Source organism: Monomorium pharaonis, chromosome 5 (genome assembly GCF_013373865.1).
Source record: "Monomorium pharaonis isolate MP-MQ-018 chromosome 5, ASM1337386v2, whole genome shotgun sequence".
Taxonomy (NCBI): Eukaryota; Metazoa; Arthropoda; class Insecta; order Hymenoptera; family Formicidae; genus Monomorium; species Monomorium pharaonis.
Genome location: NC_050471.1, coordinates 14,147,472 through 14,171,293, shown reverse-complemented (window position 1 = coordinate 14,171,293; position 23,822 = coordinate 14,147,472). Strand labels below are relative to the sequence as shown.

Sequence of the window (23,822 nt, the reverse complement as noted above, 5' to 3'; positions counted from 1 at the left end):
AGAATATAATTTCCGATACTTCTTACAGTTTATACTCACAATATTTGTATATAATTCGCTGTTTGAAGAGCTTCTATGTACTTCGTTTGGTCAGAGTGACTTCTGCCAGACTATCGGATTAAGACTAGTCGAATTTCACCAATTTTCGCTCGCTTATATATCGTTAGCTTGGTGATGGTGCGGCGAGGGGATAACAATTTTCGGGGAAATTAGGGTGGTAAATCGTGGAGTAATTTGTCAATTATTTCCGAAATTATTAATACTATTATTTAAAGAAATCATCTGTAATGCATTATTTTAACTTGCCATCAATATTCTTTTGTTGCCTTGTTCCTATCTTTGTTATTTTAAGAATTATTAATCCGTCCTTTTTTCACTATAGAGATTTATAAGACTTTCCGTAGCGCATGCTGGCTCCGCGTGATTAATAGTATGAATGAAGTTGTACTTAAATCGCGAGATTTCATTTATAAATATTAAGATTAGGAAAAAGGCAACTGTATTTTGAAGCATATCTCCCTTTTCTTTTCTTTTTGACCATCATTAAGTAAAGAGAAGGTTTAACTAATTGATCTATTGTTTAGTTGATACCTTATACTTGTTTTAGATTTTTACATGTGTTTTATCCAGAATTGTATTTTGATAGCAATTGTATGTATAAATTCGACTCCAGGATTTATCCCTATTTCCGATGTCTTCTTATTTCGCGTGATTACAGTCAAATTATAATATTAATAATGCTAGATCGAATTTGAACATATGAGCGCGTCACGCTTGCACCGCGTGGACGGTGTGCGGACCGCGACGAGCGCGTGATTGAGCGCGCGCTTGATCAGCTGATCGCTGGATGAACTTAATGTCTCTAATTTTTCGTACACGCACAGCACGATTGTCAGGTGGATGTGGAGTCTTCTTGTTTTTCATTTTTTTCTTGCACGCTGCCCGAATGGCGCGACGGGGGAGGGGAATTTCACGGGCGGCCAGAAAGAAAAGAAATTTTCTGCGCCGGACGTAACAGCATGTATAAAAACCTTAATTTTGATTAGTAAAAAGCATTTTAAACGAAAGAAATTAGTTAAAACAAAAAACCTGTCATATAATAAATTATACAGTCGAGGATCGAGGATAGGATGTAATCATGATCAAGAAGGTTATAGTCAATAACGTCGTCTGCCTCCCAATCATCTTTTTTTTTCATTTTATTTGTAAATATAAATACAGATGCTTTTAGTACTTATGATTTATTAGTGGACAATTTAAGGGGATGCTAGATTGCCTCTCAAACTCACACATACATACGAGATTTTCACTAAAAGAAATCATTATACTTGCGTCTAGGCTCATTTCTAAAAGCACAGAATTGTTCTTTCTTGTAATGGGCGAGGCACGCTTGTTTTGTACGTACAAAGTCTAAAACTTTTATATGCAGCAAATTTTTTCACGAGTCGACCGCAGGAATCAATCACAAAACTGTATAAATTCTGGAGAAGGATTTTTAATTCTGTGTAATAAGAAAAAAAAGATTTTTTAGTGGAACAAAAATCGCGTTTAATCGGTAAAACAGACTCATCTCCAGCATCATCTTAATAATATATACAATAAAAAATATTGATAACTCACGTTCGCTGAACATCGATTGAATGTCAAAAAGTTTGTCCTGTGCTTGAAGTTTGGGTAGAGATGCAGAAGTGTGAAGATCTGACGTAGACTACTCTATTGTTGTCGAATCAATATCAGCTTCTTCCATTACTGTGAGCGATTTTCCATCTTTCGAAATTGGCAATTAAATGCATGAGACGTCTGTATACAAAAATAAAAAATAAAATGTATAATTGAATGGCTATCTCATTATATTTCTTGCTTTAGCCATGCAATACATACCTTGTACGTGAGGAGTATCCGTAATAGATGTGCTGGAGATGTCAACTTGCCTTGATGTATTTAGACTTTTATTTGAGGCATCAGCTGAATCGTTTTCTGTTTGATGATTACTGACTTCTATCGAAACAGGAGATCTAACGGACGTAGTCCCATCATGATATACAGAGTTGAAAACAGGGCTCACCACGTGTAAAGACGATTCAGTCAACAAATCAACGGCTTTATCGTTTAACAGTTTGATTGGTACAGCAAGCTTACTAAGCTGTGGATACTTATATGGGGCCTTTGATAAAAGAAAAAGTGATACTATTTGCGCTTTCACATATTAGTTAGGAAAATTTCATTAACAAACCTGTGCAATAATGCGACTACTCTCGTCTCGTTTAATCCATTCACGAATAATATACTGGCCTTCAAAATGCTTGTCACATATAACGTGCTTCAATTTGACGATCCCGGGAATAGCTGCTACCCATTGTTTTAATTGTTCGACATCCTTTGGCACGCGAAACACAGAACGATTGGATTTATTTGATTGGTTGCCTCCATTCGCCATATGTAACAGCCAAACACCGCGAATTTTAAACATATTATTTGTAAAAAGATAATAATTTAGATCAAAAGTTTAAACAGCCAATATACTATTCAGCATTATATTTTGTACATATTTAACCCTCAATTCTTCCCTATAGGTCGTTTTCGTCCTGCTTAAAACTACTATTGTTAATTTCTCGTACAACCACGATGCTAGCGCCATTAAAGTTATACTAAAAAAAACTTTGGGAGGAAAGGGTCTTCAGTGCAAACAGCTAGCCCGGTTCGTTTGTTCTACTCCAAACGCCAGCCAGATAATAAAATTCAAATAAGACGTTTTCGACCCATAAGGAGGGATTACGTAAGTAAAAATGACTTTTTTGAAAAAAATTTTTTTTGTAAATTAAGTATTTTGGGACACGTACATGCATTTTAGAACATAATTATGTATATATTTTAAGTTGAACATCTACAATGGAAATTAGAAATCCAGAATATTTTGAGCAGATCAATAAAATTCAGTTTTCGGCAAATATTGGGAAGATTGGACATTAACTAATAAATTAAAAAAAAGAAAAAGATGTTTTTATTGTTTATACAAAAATGATAAAAAGACCAATCAATGTTGTGCTCGATGCAACAAACCCGTTTGCGATTATCATCGTTTAAATTGCTGTCGCGAGTGTTTTTAAACTGTTCTTTTTCTATTTTTATAACAAAATTTTGTATTTTTACTATGTATTAAATAATAATTTGTTAAAACTTTAAGCAGAAAAAATAATTGTAAATTTATTGATGTTTCCCTATTTTACAACAGTATTCATCATCCTAAAAAGATACAAATTTTTATACGCTGAAATTGGATATCTGCTTTTATTCTACGTTGATCAGACATTTTTTTTCGTAAAGAGGAACTTCTTTCCTTCCACAAACTGATTAAAAAAAATTTTTTTTTTAAATTTTTACCATTGCTATATATTTTTTTAAAAATTAACTTTTTATTGATTTTTGTCATTGTTTATTAAAAAATACATATTAAATTTAGGAGAGAGGGATAATATAATAGTAGTTTCTTAGAGAGAAATGTTTAAAGAGTATACATGATTTTTTTCAGATTTTTAAAATCATTATCCCATACAGCACAAAGTTCCGATTAAGCTCCCAAGGAGTTCATTTTGCTGAGCTCCCGAGGAGCTTACAAAATTCGACAAAACAAGCTCCCAGGGAGTTCGTTTTGCTGAGTTTCCGAGAACCTTACAAAATTCGACAAAACAAGCTCCCATGGAGTCCATTTTGCTGAGCTCCCGAGAAGCTTACAAAATTTGACAAAACAAACTCCCAGAGAGTTCGTTTTGCTGAGATTCCGAGAACCTTACAAAATTCGACAAAATAAGCTCCCAGGGAGTTCATTTTGCTGAGCTCCCGGGGAGCTTACTGTTGTGAGCGAAACACTCGCAACCAATAAAATTATATTATAAAATAAAGAATATAGAATATTAAAATTATTATATAGCTCGCCGAGGAAGGCTCGCTATCACAAGGTGTCAGGTGACATATGCCTCGTGCGCTGCCGGCCGGTCATCGCACTGGTCAACGCACCAGCCACCTTAAGGAATTTAGCGAAGACAGCTTAGCAACAATCATGCCACCGGAAATGTATACCTGCATTTTGGCAATTGTTGCTAAGTTCGCGAATATTTCCCGCGCGCCGGATGCGCGCGGGAATGACCATATATGGTCATGCGGAGAGCCCGATGTCCCCACTATTAATCAAATCCGCGACATTATTTAAGCTGCTGCCGAACAGCGGCCCACGGGATCAGTGATAAGCTATCAAGCTGATACGTACGCGAGTAAAATACGCACGAGTTCGGGACTTAGCCGCAAGCAAACCTCGAGCGCGCTAACTTTGAGTCACGCGCCGTATTTAATCAAGTGTAACCCGACGCGGCACCTTCGCCGATCGCCGCTATTGTACATTACAAACAGAATAAATCTTTTTATTAAATTCACTTAAAATCAGTGAGTGAATGATTTGAGGACCCTGCCAACAGAAGCCGGCTTTTTCCGCGAGTTCCTACTCCTTGGGCAGCAACGAATCCCTAAAGATCTTTTGTCGCACCGCAAGGTACGGCAAAAATCAATTGTTGTACCGCAAGGTGCAACATTACAAAATTCGACAAAATAAGCTCCCAGGGAGTTCATTTTGCTGAACTCCGGAGAAGCTTATAAAATTCGGCAAAACAAGCTCCCACCCAGATAGCCAAGCGAGATTGAACATATCAGGTAAATTATTGCATAGTCTGCATGTATAGTCATATAGCCGCGAGTAGTTCGCAAGATTGCGAAGGCACGGCGCTCCTCCTTGAGAAAATTTACTCCAAAAGGCTTATAAAAGAAAACCATCACTCACGGCTTACCTAGCAGTTAGTACTTCACTAGCAGCAAAGTGTAGTATATATTGTTTTTGTTACACGAAGAAAGTGGGCCTTCGCAACTCACAGAGAGCTTCCGAAAATTGAGAAAATATAAAAATAAAACTTTTTTCCGGCAGCTCCTATATCCGCTTTTGAGAGCTTTATTTAAGCTCGCAGGGAACTCCCAAAAGCAGACATAAGAGCTCCCGAGAAGCTTATATAGAAATTTCCCGAGAATTATTTTGAAGCTCGTAGGGAGCTCTTAAAACATAATTTCTGAACTCCTTGCGAGCTTAGATGAAGCTCTCAGGGAGTTCTCAAAAGCGGACATATGAGCTCCCGGAGAACTCCGTGCAAGTTCTTTTAAAGCTTAAATGAAGCTTATGAAAAATTTTGTGAGCTCCTCGGGAGCTCCCCGTGCTGTGTGGGATTTATATGGTTATAAGGGTGAAAACGACCCATAGGGAGGGATAGAAGGTGCCGAAAAACACCGGAGGGATTGAGGGTTAACAATATTGTATATGTATATTTAAATAAATAAATAAATAATTTAATTAATAAGTCATGATAATGATATATATTATCTAACTTACTGTAACCTTCTTAGTCAAATTATAAACAATTTTGACAAGATTGAGTGACACAATAAAAATTAATAATGCCCGGGTGTGCAGTTCCAAAGTGTTCCAATTCATCTTCAAAACATTTTAAAATGTGCCATTTTCCTTTGAAAGATGAAGAAAGATGTACCCTTTGGGTGCTTAATATGAAACGAGAGAATTGGACTCCAAATAAATATTCAACATTATGCAAAGTAACAAAAATATTAAAATATATTAATATTTTATAAAAATATTTATTAATTTATAGAGATTAATAAATATTTTTACATCACAAAAACAAATATTATTACAATGTACATATAGTGTAATGATTTTAATACTATACACTAAATATGTCTAAATATAAAGATTTACCTTGTTATATGTATAATAGTTAAATTTGTGATTTGTTTTTAATTTAACAGAAATAATTAAATTTAAAAGAATTATAAACATCAATTATTAGCATCAATAATATAAAATCAATAATATAAAATTAACTCAACGTAAAAATATAAAATATTTTTATTAAAAAAAAATTGTAAAGTAAGTAATTAATATCAGTTATTATTTATTGATTTATAAAAATTCGTATTAGGCTCATTTTGAATCAGATGCATGGGAACAGCATAGGACGGATAAATTAAAAAAACGTTGTATCAACTAAAAAGGAACGCTGTACCAACTTTATTTAATATTAGTAAGTAATAATGAAAATAAAAAAAAATTGCTCTTCAGTTCTCTTAAAAAATTTCTCTGCAGTTCTCTTCAAATGCTCTTCAGTTTAAAAATAATCTAAAATTGATTACAGTATCGCAGTATATGAAGAATGTTTCACATAGCTCATATCAAGAAGATGACAGAAAATTTTTTTCCGAATTTTTGAATATTTTAATGAAAGAAAAGAAAAATGAGTTTAAACAAAGTAAAACAATGCAATCTGTTCAAAGTTTTAATAATTATAATATATCTCTTGAAAATAATTTGCATTTTAATAACACGACACTAAATTGTTTATATTATGTTGCAGTCCAATCCATTATCACTTTTAACTTACAATCTAATATACAGGGTGTTCGCGCGTGCGTAGGGTAAACGCGATCGCACGGGGAGAATTGCCGGGATCCGTCCCGATAGAGACGCGAAGTGAGTGGGCAGGAATGCGGGAGGTTCACGGGAGGTGATAGGAATGAGGCGTAGGCGTAGATATCACTCACACTTAATTTATTTATTCCACAAACGAACGCTCGAAGCGAGGGGCGAACCGTATCTTTTACACTGTGTCGGATATCTTGATACGCCCTGATATTGCGCTGCCTAATCGACGCGGAAATCTTGCAGAGCCTCGAGATCGAGGCCCTCGCGAATCCGGAAATCTTGCGCGCGATCCGACGGAGATCTTGTGCGCGAGGCAGAGGACGTTCGCGGGAAAGATACGGTCACCTGCGCACGGACGTAATACACTTACAACATTCACGCGGATATGAAAATTAAGAATTGCTTGGTCGGAGCGGATTAATTAATAATTCACTCGCACTATCACGGCGCGACTGATAGGGAAAAGCGGAAGTGAATCCCCGCAGCTAGGATCGGCGGAAGATGGGAGAGATCTGCTGGACGATCTGATTTCGGTGCCGGGCTGCGAGAGACTGACGAATTATGCATCGTAAAACAATTACGATCGGAGGCGAGAAAAGGGGCGGTAGGGAACCGATATCGAGACTTATTTGGGCATGGATTTGGACGTGCCCTTTTTTGGGCTTGTTTATTTGCATAGTTACCAAGATGCATAGTTACTGGCGATACGAGCAAACGAAAATCGCGCGCGTGAGGAGCTAGTGACAGCGCCGCGCGACTCGGTGCATCGAAGAAATGAACTACACGGAGCTTGATAGCTGTCAGGAGCTCTCACTACGCGCGGATAAAACAGAGCCAATAAAAGGAAATGTTAGAACTCTAAAATGATTGTTATAGTCTCGAACACAGGGTGTCTGGTATTTTTTTATGGGATTTTTATGAGCAGGTAGAGCGCATGAAACTGAACAGAAAAGTCCTTACCGTTTTTCCATTTTCGCAATAGTTAACAAGTTAGTGACTTGTAAAATTTTCTGTATTAGCCCGGCCTACCGGCAAATGCAAGCGCGCTGAGCGCCCGGCCGCGGCAGCCGCCCCTCCCTAGCGCTTGAACCTTGAGATTGCTAGGCGCGCGGGGGGAGTTACAACAAGCAACAATGACTACGCACAAGCGACGCGTAACGCTAAATTCTCCCTTTGAATTATTTGATAGTTCCTTACTTTTTTGAATATTTGATAGTTCCTTACCTTTTTTAATGAAAATAAAATTTTCTAACGACAAAAAGTATGTGTACGTGTACATACATGTGTACAAAAAACATCAGATCTAATGCTTAAAGAAGTGATTACTAAATTTATTTTTTAATAAATAACGATTATTTTTAATAAAAAATATTTTTTTCATGATAGTCTTAAACGTCGTAAACTGTCATTATAAATTTTAAAAGAAGCTGTTATCATATGCTCGAAACAAAATTTATGCTTCTTCAAAAAACATTAGAAAATTTGAGTGTAATGTAATCGGAAGCCATCCCGTAATGGAAAGATAGACGGGATCGAGATGAACATAAAAGTCCAATATTGTCTTGGGTTAGGTCTATCAATAATCGAGATATAAATTTTTCAAATTGTACGAATGAGAGCGCGCTGTGTGAAGAGCCGAGACGCTCGAGCTGTAGCGCGGCCCACTGTGTCGAGCATTGGCTGCCGGCGGCGGGGGGAAGAAGGAGAAGCGGTGCCGCTGCCTGTGCTTCGCCGCCCTCGCATCTCATCACACCGCGCCAACACTCGTGGCGATGGCAGCTATGCACATTCGCGATTACTTGACAAATTAGGAGTTAGCAAAGATATGACAAATTAAAAATTTCTTTCTTTTTGATTCAGAGAAGTAATAGATTACAAAAGAGAAATCAATTAGATTCTTGTATTTTTCTTGATATCTATTCTAAATCAATCAGTAAAAATCTGTCGTAATTAATAATGTAATTAAAGATAAAAGAAATTCCGAGTTCCCTATCGTTATGAAAGAAAAACTCTTCGTTATATTAATAATATTTGATATTGAACGTCTCTAAGCATAATTATCGTAGAAGGCATAATCTATTGTGAAATCGTTACATCAAGAGATATTTTTCTGTCGTGTTATGAACAATGAGTGTAACATATTATATGGATATATCGCGCATTTTATAATTTTCTAATTAAATATTTACGAAATGAGAATGTATGAAGAATCAATCGTAGATATTAATCGTGATAAACCTTCGTTAATTTAACATTCCATGGAAAAAGAACAATAAGAAACGATGAGAGAATTTGATGCGGCAAATATTATAATACACTTATAAAAGAAAATTATCACTTTAAGAATCAATCGTGAATTTATGTTAATTTTTTATTAATGTTTTCATCAAGGATTTAACAGTACGACACAATTCGATAAGAAACAAAGTTAGATTGTATGATATTATAAATAAGATATTTAAGAAAAAGAAAGAAACTTTCCTGAATGTACGAAAAACTTTTATTAATTTACTTATTCACAATTACGATAGAAATTAGATTAATGTAATCGAAGGATTGAAGGATAAGCGAGTACACAATCGTAGGCAGCGATTGACGACTGCCGAAGAAGATAGATTTCTGGTCGACGAAGTAGATTTGAATCCGTTTCATCCTGTGTCGCATGCTGTAAATGAATTAGATTTACAAATATCTGACAGAACAGCGCAAAGACGCTTACACGAAGCGAACGTGCATTGTTATCATGTTGCACGTAAAATTGCTTTAACGAGGAATCATCGCGATAATTGTGTCGCTTTTGCACTGCATCAAATGAACACGGCTTCAGAGGAAGATTGGGAACGAACAATATGGACGGACGAAAAGGTATTTTTAATAAATTCTTAGACTAATAAATATTTAAATATATCGATAAGATTGAAAAGGCCTAAATGGTCTGCAGCTAGATATTAGTGCTGATTATAATTTTTTTTATAAAAGGTATTTTGTTTGGCGCATGATCGACGCTTACACGTGTGGAGGCCTGAAAACCGTCGTTTTGATTCGAAATATGTAGTCCCTCACGAGCGGAGTGGACGTATCACTTCTGCTACGTGGGGATGGATAAGTGCACATTGTCCTGGAGAACTAGTCGAAGTATCGTCGCATATGAATGCCTATGAATACATAGATATTTTGGAGAACGTGTTGCTTCTCAGCGTTCGAAGAATATATACCGTAGAAGATATGCCGACATTTCGATTAGTACAGGATAATAGCGCAGTTCATACTTCTCGCGTGGTAAAAGAATGGTTTGCTCAACATCCGGAAATTGAAGTCCTCGATTGGCCACCTAAATCCCCGGATCTTAATTTAATAGAAAATGTTTGGGGAACAATAGCAAATTCATGGGATTGTGGTCATGAAAGAATCAAAGAAAATCTGATTGCGCACGCGAGAAATGTATGGGAAGGCTTACGACATAAGCCTCAATATTTTCAAAATCTTAACGGCTCGATACAAAATCGATTGCAACAAGTCATTGCACGAGAGGGATATTGGACCGATTATTAAATATTTTTTAAACGGTTCTTTTCAGAACCATCAAAATTTTCAACAAAGATTCACTCCATCAATTCAATATTTTTAATAAACGTTAATAATTTTAACTGTGATAAATAAAATAATTCTTTCCCATTACCTTGTTTGTTTTTCTTTCCATATATTGTTATTTATATTTACCTAGATAGATCTATAATTCGAAATACATGTTACGAAATACATAATTTATACAAATAATCAAATGTATAATATAATCCACGTTTTTAAAATTACAAAAGATTGCAATTCAAATAATTAGTTATTTATTCCGTTTTTTAATTATTCAACGTTTTTGCTAATGCATCTCTTTTGATGTGTACCTTTCCAAAGTGCGCGCGCGTTTATTGTTACCATTTACCCTTCGGGTAAATCAGGTCGGTAAGTCGGGGTTTCTGCAAGACCCTGCGATTCATTGACGAGCAGTGTACACTATTTACATACTACATTAATGTAGTAATGTAAGATATACATCCATACATCCACACATATAAACATTTTACATTATAAAAATATATATAAAACATACTTAATATCATAAAACTTCACACAATATATAAAAGTAAAACATATATACATAATACATACGTAATAGTATTACAAAATTATTCAACCATTCACACAATATTTAAATGCATAACGTACATAAACCATAAATACTATACACATTACATAATCATACAATGAAATATAGACTAAGACTGCGTTCTAATATTCACTGCCAGTACTAAAAATCTATAGCATATGTGACGTAAACTATAGATTTCCAGTGCTAGCAGTGAATATCAGAACGCAGCCAAAGATATACATACATCACAAAACAATGTACTTAGCCTCTCGAAGGTATATCTTGTAACGACCGTTTGTTTTGCGCGGAACTTTAGCTTGTCGGGAAGGTTCTAGGGCGAAAAAAGGCTCAAAGATAGCAAAACGTGGAGGTCGGTTAACGGCACAGGTTTTATTATTATTTTATATTACATGAAATTTGCGATTATTTACAACGGTGCGACGAAAATACAATAATCTGTCTGCGCGTTATGTACAACGGTATATTACAATAGTCAGCGACGGTGCGCGTGACGGCCGGCCGATCAGCTGTTCGGTTCGGCGGGATGTCCGCGAAGCGCGCGGTGCGGCTGGCGGTATGCGCCTCGAGCTCGATGCTCGGAGTTCGATGGTCGGCGGGCGCGCGGTGCGGGAGCGGGTGTCTCGCGTTCCCGAGCTTTTCCTTGAATTGCTTCGGCAATTCTGCGGAGCGTTGGTTGGTTTCGAGGAACGGCCCCAAGAACGCTCGGGGGGAGACGGAGAACACTTCGTGCCGGTTACCGGGCCGCGAGGATTTTTGGTGAGGATGGTAACTAGCGGCCGAGAGCTCTTGGCGGAGACAGAGCACGCTCTACCCCGTGGCTTGTCAGTAAAGGGAGGAAAGGAACTTGAGTTAGGCCCAAAACTCTCGGTGATGACGGAGAACACTCCACCGTGGGTCGTAGCTCTAGATCTGGCTTCTCGTCGGAACAGAGTCGGACGGGATGCGAGAAGTGAAGATTATTGCTGCCGGGCGGCCTTATATATGGTCCCCGGCAGCTGCTCGGGAATCTTCGGTGGTCCTCGGCCTCCTCTCGGTGATGTATCCCCTCGGGTTGGGATGCTGGCTCGAGAGGAGGGAGGAGATATGCCTCCAAGATGCGCGTCATCTCGGTGGCGTGGAGCTCTTATGGCGGGCACGCTTGTCCGATTTTCGGCCCGGCGGGTGGTCGGCCGGGCCGTGCACTCGCTGGTAGCCGTTAGGAACGCGGTTCGTTACAATCTTCCCGTTGAGAAAATATGACATCTTCGAATTAAAGTTTGAAGTACATGTTTATTACAATCCCTTACAGTTCTCTTAGAATAAGATTTAGTTAATACATACAATTTAAGAAAGACGCAAAGTAAAAAAAATTTTTTTAATTATTCTGGAAAAAAATATTACATTAATTTAATCAAAATTTACTTAAAATTAATTATAAATAAAATCTTTTTTTTTCTGGCTCAAGCAACCTGAAGGCACACCTTCTCACAGAGAAAATGTAACTTCTTCAGAAGATTAATCGAAGAAACCTTATACCTTATTTATATCAAAAACAAACATCATACTTCATACAAGCATAACACTAGAGTACATTACTTATTAGATTACATCTTAATTACTTATTAGAATAATAATTACATTTCTCTCTCACACACACACACACATACATACACACACTTCCTTTTTTATAACTATTATTACATTAATTTTGTTTTTTTTGCTTGCCTATATTCATTCAATAATTGTTTTCTCTTTAATTTTCCAAGTTTATATGCTTCTTGCTGTTTTCTTAGTTTTATAATATTTTCACAAAGTATTTTATTATTAAAATCATCACTTGCACTATGTACTAATTTATTCTTTTGTGTGCACCACCACGCTAAAGTTTTTATAACAATCACACGTACTATTTTTTGAAAAACGTTATTATGATGCTCGAAACATTTGTGGCAGTTTATGTTAATATTCCAATTCGTAAAATGTTCTAATAAAACTTGAAGAATATTTTGCCGATGAAATCGCGTCTCCAACAATTTAATTAACCTACATATAATTTGTCTCGCAACAATTGGAAATTCAGTATTTTGAAAACTTATGACATTCTTCGCAATAATTAACTTCTTTTATAAAAATAAAAATAATTTCGTTTAAATGCTCTGATAAAAATGATATACTAGATTCTTCGCGAACAACCGTATCACAAAACATTTCATGTGGCTCGTCATTATCACTGTTGTTGTGAACAACATCACAGCATTTGCAAAATCTTCCTCCAAATACTTTTCCAAGGAAAATAACATGAAAGAGTCTTCCGAGGTTTCACAATTACCTCCAATAATAGACACTGATTTCATGTTACTTAACAATAAAATTATGAATAAATCTTGAAATTGCTGAGGTGTTGGATTAGTATTACGAATCGCATGACTTTGGATCTGTCAAAAAAAATTTTCAATCGGATCTTGATTACAATACCGCGTTTTAAAAATTCTAAAATCTATTTTAAATTTACTATTTTCCAAATTTTTTTCAAACCCGTCAATAGTAAATAACCAATTTTTTAAAGTTAGCACAGATATCATAATTTCAAGCGTTATTTTGTTTATGTAGCGCATTTCTTTTAGTTTATTTTTTGCGTCAATCCAAAATGCATGATGTGCACTTTCTTTTGTCACTGGAGAACGTAAATTATTATCACTGACCTCACTACCGTTCACTGAGTCAAACAGATCATTAAAAAAGAGCACTGCTTCGACAGTTGTAAGACCTTCACTATTAATTTTCAACTCTGAGTCTTTCATCTCCACGACACCTGTAACAAATACAAATAATACAATAAATTAGTTTTATATAAAAGTGATGACGAGTATTATTTGTGTGTATCATTTTCTGTATAATTAATATTACAATACGTATATTTAGATCTTGTGTCTCGATACAACTCGCAACTGTACCACTCAATGCCTGTGTGGCATATTTTACACGCATTTTTTAAATTTTATTCTCCAGAATATATTCCTTAGTAATTTTTTTCAATTGCGGACGTATAACATTCATCTTCTTGTCCATTATCCACGCTGTTTTTATTACATCCCATGAGGCTATGCGATTATTTATATTGGTACAATTTAGTGCGAGATCCTTTGTTAAAAAATTGTTTCTTATGCCCTTAATAAGATGTGGAGGCTCAAATAATGGAACGACTTCAACATTTTCCACTTCAAAAGTTTGAGCTGTTAACAATTAATTTTTGCAATTTATATACTTTATGTATTACACGTGTTTATTTCATTACAAAAAATATATTAACGTACTTTGTGTTCTTTTCTGAAAATTATGTTTCATATCCGTCCGTAGCAATAATTGCTTAATGGCAGCTACATTAGATGAACCCTGGTCGCAAACAGTGGCAACAAAAAGCCTGCTTTAGAAATCTTCAAAATGTGCTCTTTTATTAATCTTATTAATTGAGCTCTATTTATAGTTTTCGCGCAAAAATTATAAGAAATAGGCATCTTCCAGCCTGTATGTAAACCACGTAGCATAAAAACTAAAACGTGATCCGCAACTTTACTTGTGCGATTGTTGCCTCAATCCTCAAGACCACATATAATGTGCCTACGGACATCATACGTGACAGAAGATTGTATGGATACCTCATCCCACATTAGGATGCACACTTTGTCCTTATCAGACATTTTAAGAGACATATTCTCCAAATGTTGCAGGATAAAAAGGTTTCATCAACTTCAATCCAGCGGTCAGAGGTATCTTTTGAAGCGCCAATTGCAAAGTTTGTCTCGATGGTATATGCTGAAAAACCTCCCGTAAACGCGAATAAGCACGCTTTCCCATTGTTTTATATAACGTTAAAGCTAAAGCTTTTTGTTTTGCTCCATATCGATGTCCCTAAAAATACCAACAAATGTAAATTAATATTTTAGAAAAATGTTAAAAAATGTTAAACACAAATGCATTAGTAAGCTTTTAAAACGTATTTAATACTAATGTTATACAAATCACTTTTCCACTACAAAACATGCAACAAAATAACATTAACACGCTTTAAACGCAAAGCAAATTTTTTTCTACAATTTTAAAATATTTCTATAACTTTATACAAAAAAACACATGCTAATTATATTACAAACAATTAGATAATATTTAATATGTAAAAAATATAGGACAATAAACACAAGTAATAATATTTAGTTTATTAAATGACATCCAGATAGACAGAGATGCTAAACATGCAAATCCGATTTATTACGTCACACAGTGATGCCAAACGCCTAAATTCTTGGACATGGTTTGAAAAATCTCAAAGACTCGACTGATACGCATACAATTTGGTACATAAAGGTTTTCGGGGTTGCTAATTTTGAATTTGGTATCAAAATTTTAAAAAACAAAATGGCGGATTGAATATAGCGGACAAAAATTCAAAAAGTACATGAATATTGACTTCTATTTGTAAGTTTTTTTAGTAATATTTTAATTAGTCTCATGGAAAATAATATAATAACTCTAGGCACATATTCTCTAAATTTCCTAGAGTGAAACATTACTCTAAAAGAGTAAAAATTGGACATATCTAAGTTTGAGTGATTTGTCACTCTAATTAGAGTTCGAATGACAAAATATGACGAGATATGTTCGAATGACAAAATATTTGATTTAAAAAATTACAAGAAGGCTTTTATAAGATTATATTTATTTTTTTATCAAAATATAAAAAAATTTAATTTTTAAATTTGATTTAAAAAAATGCTAAATGATGCTAAAGAAGAGACAAAGTGGAAATTAAAGTACTCATCTTAAAGAACGAAATTTCACTTGAAACAACTGCAGCCAAGTGCAACTTTAAAAAAATTCACTTTTAAAAGTGCCCTATTCATGTACGAGTTTGGTTCGCGAGTCCGCCTCGATAAGTTTGATTTGCGAGTGAGATTGTAATGTTTGTCACAACTAGAGCTGCCAGACTTGCCGGGTTGCCCCTCTATTTTTACTTTATAATGTTACGTGTTATAAGTGCACGGACCCCCAAAGTAGACATATATCTTAATTTATATTAATTTACATAATGTCAATTTTTTTAAAAGTTGCACTCGGCTGCAGTTGTTTCAAGTGAAATTTCGTTCTTTAAGATGAGTACTGTAATTTCCACTTTGTCTCTTCTTTAGCATCATTTAGCGTTTTTTTTAATCAAATTTAAAAATTAAATTATTTATATTTTGATAAAAAAATAAATATAATTTTATAAAAGCCTTCTTGTAATTTTTTAAATCAAATATTTTGTCATTCGAACATATCTCGTCATATTTTGTCATTCGAACTCTAATTAGAGTGACAAATCACTCAAACTTAGATATGTCCAATTTTTACTCTTTTAGAGTAATGTTTCACTCTAGGAAATTTAGAAAATATGTGCTTAAAATTATTATACTATTTTCCATGAGACTGATTAAAATATTACTAAAAAAACTTACAAATAGAAGTCAATATTTATGTACTTTTTGAATTTTTGTCCGCTATATTCAATCCGCCATTTTGTTTTTTAAAATTTTGATACCAAATTCAAAATTAGCAACCCCAAAAACCTTTATGTACCAAATTGTATGCGTATCAGTCGAGTCTTTGAGATTTTTCAAACCATGTCCAAGAATTTAGGCGTTTGGCATCACTGCGCGTCATCTCAATTTTAATTAAAACTTCTTAAGATTCATAAATTACTGTTTTCTCTTTTTTACGAAAATAATGAAACAATTCTTACAACAAAATGTTGTAATTTTTATAACATTTAAACCATACTATACAGGAGTATCGAAATACATCTAAAAAATTTTTTATATACTGACAAAAAATATGCCGAAATTTGTTTATTAGAAAAAACATGAATAAAACATAAATTTATCAAAATTAATTCTAAATTTTTAAATAAGATTTAACATTATCATATTTAGATGTTATTTTTTCAATGCGCTAAAATCATATAAAGATACCTTTCTAATATTAGAAATACTATACATACATGTATAGTGAAAGATGTATAGTGAAAATATAGAGAAAGATTACACGTGTGCAAAGAAGTAAAAATATAAGTAATATAGAAAATCGATTTGTTTACTTTTGCATGATAAAACAATTGTACACATGTCAAAATTAACGCACATACAATAAGTTCGTGCAATAAAATTATTCAAAAATGAGGTAAAGAAAATCATTTGTTTTCAGGCTAAAGAAACGTTTTCAAAGTTTTACTTTTACCCACTCCTTTTCTTAAATTTAATACTAAATTTAATACGTGATTTCATCATGTGATTTGTTCTTTAATAGCTGCAATGATTGTAGTGTTGGAAAAAGTGCTGCATCGGAAACTTCATTTTCCTATAAATGCAGTATTATGTGCGCATAATATACATATATTCAGAAATACTAAAATTATTGAAATCCTCTCGCGTATTGTTAATTAAGAAAACATTATTATAGGTATTGGCTACCTACATAAATTGCAATATAATTAACCCTCAATCCCTCTCATGTTTTTCGGCACCTTCTATCTCTCCCTATGGGTTGTTTTCGTCCTCGCCCTTATAACCATATAAATAATGGTTTAAAAAATCTGAAAAAAATCATGTTTACTCTTTAAACATTTCTCTTTAAGAAACTACCATTATATTATCCCCCTCGCCCAAATTTAATATGTATTTTTTAATAAACAATGACAAAAATTAATAAAAAAGTTAATTTTTAAAAAAATATATAGCGATGGTAAAAATTTTGAAAAAAAAATTTTTTTAATCAGTTTCTGGAAGGAAAAAAGTTCCTCTTAACGAAAAAAAGTCTGATCAACGTAGAATGAAAGCAGATATCCAATTTCTGCGTATAAAAATTGGTATTTTTTGAGGATGATGAATAGTGTAAAATAGAAAAACATCAATAAATCTACAATTATCTTTTCTGCTTAAAGTTTTAACAAATTATTATTTAATACATAGTAAAAATACAAAATTTTGTTATAAAAATAGAAAAAGAACAGTTTAAAAACAGTCGTGACAGCAATTTAAACGATGATCATCGCAAACGGGTTTGTTGCATCGAGCACAACATTGATTGGTCTTTTTATCATTTTTGTATAAACAATAAAAACATCTTTTCCTTTTTTTTAAATTTATTAGTTAATGTCCAATCTTCCCAATATTTGTCGAATGCTGAATTTTATTGATCTGCTCAAAGTATTTTGGATTTCTAATTTCCATTGTAGATGTTCAACTTAAAATATATACATAATTATGTTCTAAAATGCATGTACGTGTCCGAAAATATTTAATTTACAAAAAAAATTTTTTTTCGAAAAAGTCATTTTTACTTACGTAATCCCTCCCTATGGGTCGAAAACGTCCTATTTGAATTTTATCTGGCTGGCGTTTGGAGTAAAACAAACGGACTGGGCTGGCCGTTTGCACTGAAGACTCTTCCCCTCTAAAGTTTTTTTTAATATAACTTTGATAGCGCTAGCATCGCGATTGTACGAGAAATTAACAATAGTAATTTTAAGCAGGACGAAAACGACCTATAGGGAGGGATTGAGGGTTAAAAATCTAAAAATACATAAGTTTAAATACGTATTTTATATTTTTAATTATATTGCGATTTTTATGATTTGCTAACAAAGCAAATCATAAAAACGATTTTTAATAATCGATTAATATTTTTTGTACAACTATAAACATGTCTTATAATGATATCTCTAATGTATATGGGCACTTTTCAACAAGAGACACAGGATACAGTATAACAGTGTAACATAGAATTATTTCATCCTTGTTTAATACTAATAAACAACAAGGATGAAATAATTCACTGTTACACTGCCTTTTTATGTATTTTACTGAAAAATGCTTTATAACACACATCTACTATATACGACATTTATATATGACATACATCTATTAATATGTATAACTACCACATATAATACATACAAGATAATAAAAATATTCTAAGACGATGTATATTTTAAAGCAATACATTTATTAAAAAATGTTTCTCCTATAAGTTTCAATAGAGTAGTGCCTAATTACTCATGACACCACTTAGATAATTTAATATTTAGTTTTGTAATTAATGAACCTCCCAAAAATTCTAAATACTAAACGGTATGAATAGTTGTAATTAATTACAACGTGATCAAACAAGACGTTCTCTTTCAATACATGAAATATATGTACTTAAATTGATGATTGCGCACTTTATGTAATAATTTTTGTGGTGTTTCGACCAAATGTTTCAAGTGTATTAGCGAATAATGTAAAAAACCCGCTAATAAATTTGAAAAGAACTAAAAAGGTCTGACCGAAACGTCGTGAAAATTAAAAGAAAACTTGCCAAATTATTTTCAAAAGAAACAAAATATATTTTCCACTTTTAAAGAGGGGATGTTACCGATTTTATTGTTAACGCTTTTTTTGCAGTGCTGATTAGGTCTTTCACTTGGCTCACTTTACGCTGCAAGAGAAACTGTAATTGCAATTGAATTTTGACAGTTGTCAAAATTCAACTTTGAGGTTGTTATCACGGAGATAACATTCTACCTACTACATAGTATTCTACCTACTACACATTTTTTCTGCCCACTACATTCTAATAAAACATTATACTCTATTTAAATAAGCATAATCTAAATTAAGATTAACGTTACTGTTTTTTTTACTGTTTTTAAATAATATACTAAAAAAATTATTTTGTAAATTATATTAAAAGACACGGTAGTGGCTCGCGCCAAGTGAAAGCGCAGCGCGAGCCCGACCGTGCTTTTTTACGCGAGTACGCGACTTGCGAGCACCCGAGATTATTGGATCTCAGAAACCGATCGAGTTCTAACTAGGCTCAATCGAAAGCTTGGGCTCGATTTGTATAAGAAAACTGTTTTTATTTTTCCTCTACGTAATCTATATAGGAGAAGATATCATGACGCAAATTCCAAATGTCAAAAATTTTATTTTAAGATACATCGTCGTGGTCGTCGTTGTCGTCAACCTTGTAGGCATGTAAGGGGCGAGAGGCAAGACGAAGAAATGTACCCAGGCTCTTTCTTTTCAACGTCTAGATCAGGTCCGTCCTTTTCTAACGTGTCTATACTTGACTCTCCACTCCTGAAACGAACAGCCTTGCTCGCGCACCATGTAGGGTCACGTGGGTTGTCAGTCATTCGCGGCCAGGGAGAATAAACTCCTATAGAACGAGAGGGTTCCTAAGCAGTGGTGCAAGTTTTGGGCCGCGAGCACCTCGGGTGCTCCGCCGAGCACCGCCGAACACCGCCGAGCACCCGAGTCGGTCGGGTTCGTACCTCGAGTCTCGGGCCGGCTCGGTCGCTCTCGCTACGCCTGCCGCTACTCGGTTATTAAAAAGAGAGAGGCGTCCGTCTCTCTTCCTCCAAGGCTGCCACGAAAGCGTGCGTTCAGCGGCCAGCGATTGAGGATTGACGAAAGGCGCCTATGCTTCCCCCGTCCCCTTGCATGTCCTCCTCTCATCTCGAGCATCGCGATCAACAAGCAGATCAATTGATATCAATCATTGATAGCATTGATCATATTATTCATTATTATTAATTATTAAATTCTTTTCCATTAATGTAATTTATTGTCTTATTTAAATTATAATAAATTAATTATAATAAAACCAATTATTAATGTACCTTAAGTAATAATAAAAATTTTTAATAAATTATTAAATTCAACTAAAAATAGAAAAAGCTGACGAGTTATCAAAAGATATTTATATCCAATTTCTTAATTCTATAATAGTTAATAGACATTTCGTTATTCGATCACTTTTAATGTATAGTTTCCCCAGATGTACTATAAATACTAAATAAATACGCCAACATGTCAAATGAAAAATAAGTTAAAATCTTAATTACATTGCAACTTTTTTAAATATTAATACTCAGTAATTATAAATACATACATAAATTCGTGAAATATGTAAAATTAACGTAACGTGATCGTGTCATTCTTAAAATTAATTACAAAGTAAATTAAATAAGAGAAATATAATAGTAGTCCGCAATTTAACAAAATAAGAAAATAATAAAAATACATATATAATAACAAGACTCGTGACAAACTCATCTCCGACAAAGTATTTAGTCACTGTTAAAACTCAACTAACTCATATCCAACCTACATTTCAGGAATAAATGTGAGACAGAAAACTCTTGAATTTATCACGTATTCTATTATTATGTATGTATATATTTTTATTACTTACTTTGTTAAATTGCGAATTATTTTTATACTTCTCTTGTCTAATTTATTTTGGAATTAATTTCAAGAACATGAACACGTTATATTAATTTTATACATTTCACAAATTTGTGTGTATTTATTATTAATTACTGTTGATATTAAAAGAAAATATTGTAGTTTAAATCATAATTTAACAACTAATGTTGCAATTATTCTCACCGATGAGATTTTAACTTATTTTTCTTTCGATGTTGGCATATTTATGACATTTATTTACTAATTATTAAGTGGCTTCCACGCTACCCATGAGGTGCCACTAATAGCGCGTTAGGTTTTTTTACGTGGACCTTCGCCAGTAGCCCTATTATACCACATTTAATTTGTTGATATTCTTAACACATCTATTCATAGATGTGAGGTCTAGCGTTCTTGATGAGATTTTAATTTATTAAGTACATATTATATATATAGGACAGGAATAATGAAAGGAATATAAAAGAATATTAAAAAAATTTGAAGTATTTTTTATATCATTTTATTTTTTTCAAGAAAAATTGTAATATTTATTTATTACAAATGGGGGGCCACCACCTCGGCCACCACCCCGGCTGCCGCCTTGGCCGCCACCTCGGCTGCCACGCCAGCCGTCACCTCGGCCGCCACCTCGGCTGCCACGCCAGCCGTCACCTCGGCCGCCACCTCGGCCGCCACCTCGGCCGCCACCTCGGCCGCCACCTCGGCGAGGTGGAATTCCCCTCTGGGCACGCCAACGGGCCCTCGAGCGACCGCCCCATCTTCTTTTTTCTAAAAATAAATAAATAAATACGTTATTGGAATAAAATAATTTTTTATATTAATAACAAATAATGTAAAATACTTTACGTTTTGGCTGCTGTGGCTGCTCTGGCTGCTCTGGTGGCTGCTCTGGCTGCTCTGGTTGCACCAGCTCTAGCTGCTGCTGCTGCTCCTTCTGCCTTTGCAGCTCTCCATAAAGGAAGTCCAACTTCTGTTGGACTTCCTCTTGGTGCTGCTGCTGCTGTTGTTGTTGCTGCAATAACTGTTGCAGCATTTGCTGCATAGATGCAGCTTCCTCAGATTCTGGTAATATAAAAGAAATATACAATATGATATAAAAGAAAACATTATGATAATTTAAGAAAGAGAATAATAAATTGATTTATTACTCACGGGACAAACTGTGCGCCATGGCGGTTGCTTGCGAAATGTGCGAAACGGCAGAGCTATGTAAACAATTGAAAATCCCGAATGCACGTGTTGCGCCGCGCGCCGGGCGCCGCTCGCCGGGCCCACGCGGCTGATTCTTCATTGTGTGAGTGCGAGCCGCGTTTGTCGTTTGACTGTGTGCGGAGAGCACAATATCACGATTTGTTTATTACTTGATTTCACGGTGTTAATATATTATTTTTATGCGATTGAGTGTTAACGTTTTGAACGTAAGTGCATTTTACAAACAACGTTACATTGAGAAAGCTGAAAGTTTCGATTGTGAATCAGTAAGAAACTTTTATATATTTTTCTCTTATTTATTCTCCTTTTCATTTTTTCTTTTCTTTGATTCTTCGTTTGATTTCTTTCTTGTTGTCAATAAAAATGTGCGAGCCATTAGAGAAGAAAAATAAGCGAAGCTTTCAAGAAGCTTGGTTTAGCGATACTCAATATAAATTTTGGATACGCAAAGTACCATTGAATGACGAGCTTTATCATTGCACTGTATGTAAGAAAAATTTGTCTTGTAATACACGTATTTCAAGACATGCAAATTCTACGCCTCACAAAGAAAATCTGCAAAAAGCTACATTTTCTTTAACAAAAAATGACGATATAAATGAAACTATTTCTCAGACAAAACAAAAATTTCGACAAGAATGGTTAGATATTGAATTGTTTAAACCATGGTTACGTGAAGCATCACATGATAAAACATTATTTTTTTGCGAATTTTGTGAAAAATACATGGATGCTAGGTTGTCACACATTTATCGTCATGCAGATTCCGCAGTGCACTTAAAAATTGCTGCAGATAGAAATAAAGAAAGAAAGGAAACAGACGAAGATATTAATATAACGGACGAATCGCTTTTGTCGTTTGATGAGCGAAAGAAAACAGCAGAAATTAAATACGCTGCATTTATTGCCGAAAAAAATATTTCTCATCAAACGGCAAAAGATATTCTCTCATTTTTCCAAGAGATAGGAAAAGATTCTAAAGTATTAGAAGCCATGAGCATGAGTCGGACTAAGTGTAACAAAATTATTTCAAACGTACTATGTCCAGTTGAAACCGATCGTGTTGTTGAAATTTTGCAAAATAATAAATTTACGATTTTTATTGATGAAACGTCTGATATTACAAATCAAAAATGGATGACGTTTCATAGTCGGTATGTTGATCCTGAAACATTAGATGTTCGCTCGCAATTAATTAAATTGATCGATATTGATGCAAGAAATTGCAACGCGGAAAAGTTATTTGAGGCGTTTAGAAATGTTATGTATAAATTACAAATTCCATTTTTAAACATTGTTGCCTTATCATGTGATAATGCATCCGTAATGACAGGCAAAAATTCATCTTTTAAAACAAAGCTTGGGAACATTTGTAAAAATGTTTTAACATTGTCTTGCCCATGTCATTCCGCCGCGTTAGTTGCACATGCTGCATGCAATAAGATTCCAGACTATTGCGAGGAATTTATTAAAAAAATAGCAACTTTTATTAACAATAGTCCCAAGCGATCTGCTATTTTTCAAGAATTTTGTGAATGTTTTCAGGAAACAAATCGCAAAATTCTAAAATTATCCGATACACGATGGCTTTCTCGGCATTTGTGTATTGATAGACTTTTGGAATATTGGGATACTATTGAGCTGTTTT

At 34.2% G+C, this 23,822-nt stretch overlaps 3 protein-coding genes across 5 annotated transcripts in view; 1 reads left to right on the top strand and 2 right to left on the bottom strand.

The window, feature by feature from the left end:
* Window positions 1-23,822, top strand: part of LOC118645840 — a 69,340-nt gene that overhangs the window by 16,211 nt on the left and 29,307 nt on the right. The window lies entirely within an intron of this gene.
* Window positions 885-3,450, bottom strand: LOC118645841. 3 transcript variants are annotated; one of them, XR_004963459.1, is made up of 3 exons: window positions 2,234-3,450; window positions 1,621-2,164; window positions 885-1,501 (listed from the first exon to the last, which is right to left on the bottom strand). XR_004963459.1 is itself a non-coding variant. In XM_036287595.1 (3 exons), the coding sequence occupies exons 1-3, from the start codon at window positions 2,468-2,470 to the stop codon at window positions 1,784-1,786; spliced, it is 537 nt and encodes a 178-aa protein (XP_036143488.1). In that variant the 5' UTR covers window positions 2,471-3,450; the 3' UTR covers window positions 885-1,783. The 3 variants fall into 3 exon arrangements, 2 of the variants coding, with proteins under 2 accessions (XP_036143488.1, XP_036143487.1); XM_036287595.1 differs by having other exon boundaries at window positions 885-1,800; window positions 1,882-2,164; XM_036287594.1 differs by having other exon boundaries at window positions 885-2,164.
* LOC118645755 (homeobox protein prospero-like) lies at window positions 14,376-22,133 on the bottom strand. Its single transcript, XM_036287461.1, has 4 exons — window positions 22,115-22,133; window positions 21,804-22,024; window positions 21,518-21,730; window positions 14,376-14,585 (listed from the first exon to the last, which is right to left on the bottom strand). Exons 1-4 carry the CDS (start codon window positions 22,131-22,133, stop codon window positions 14,376-14,378), a joined length of 663 nt encoding a protein of 220 aa, XP_036143354.1.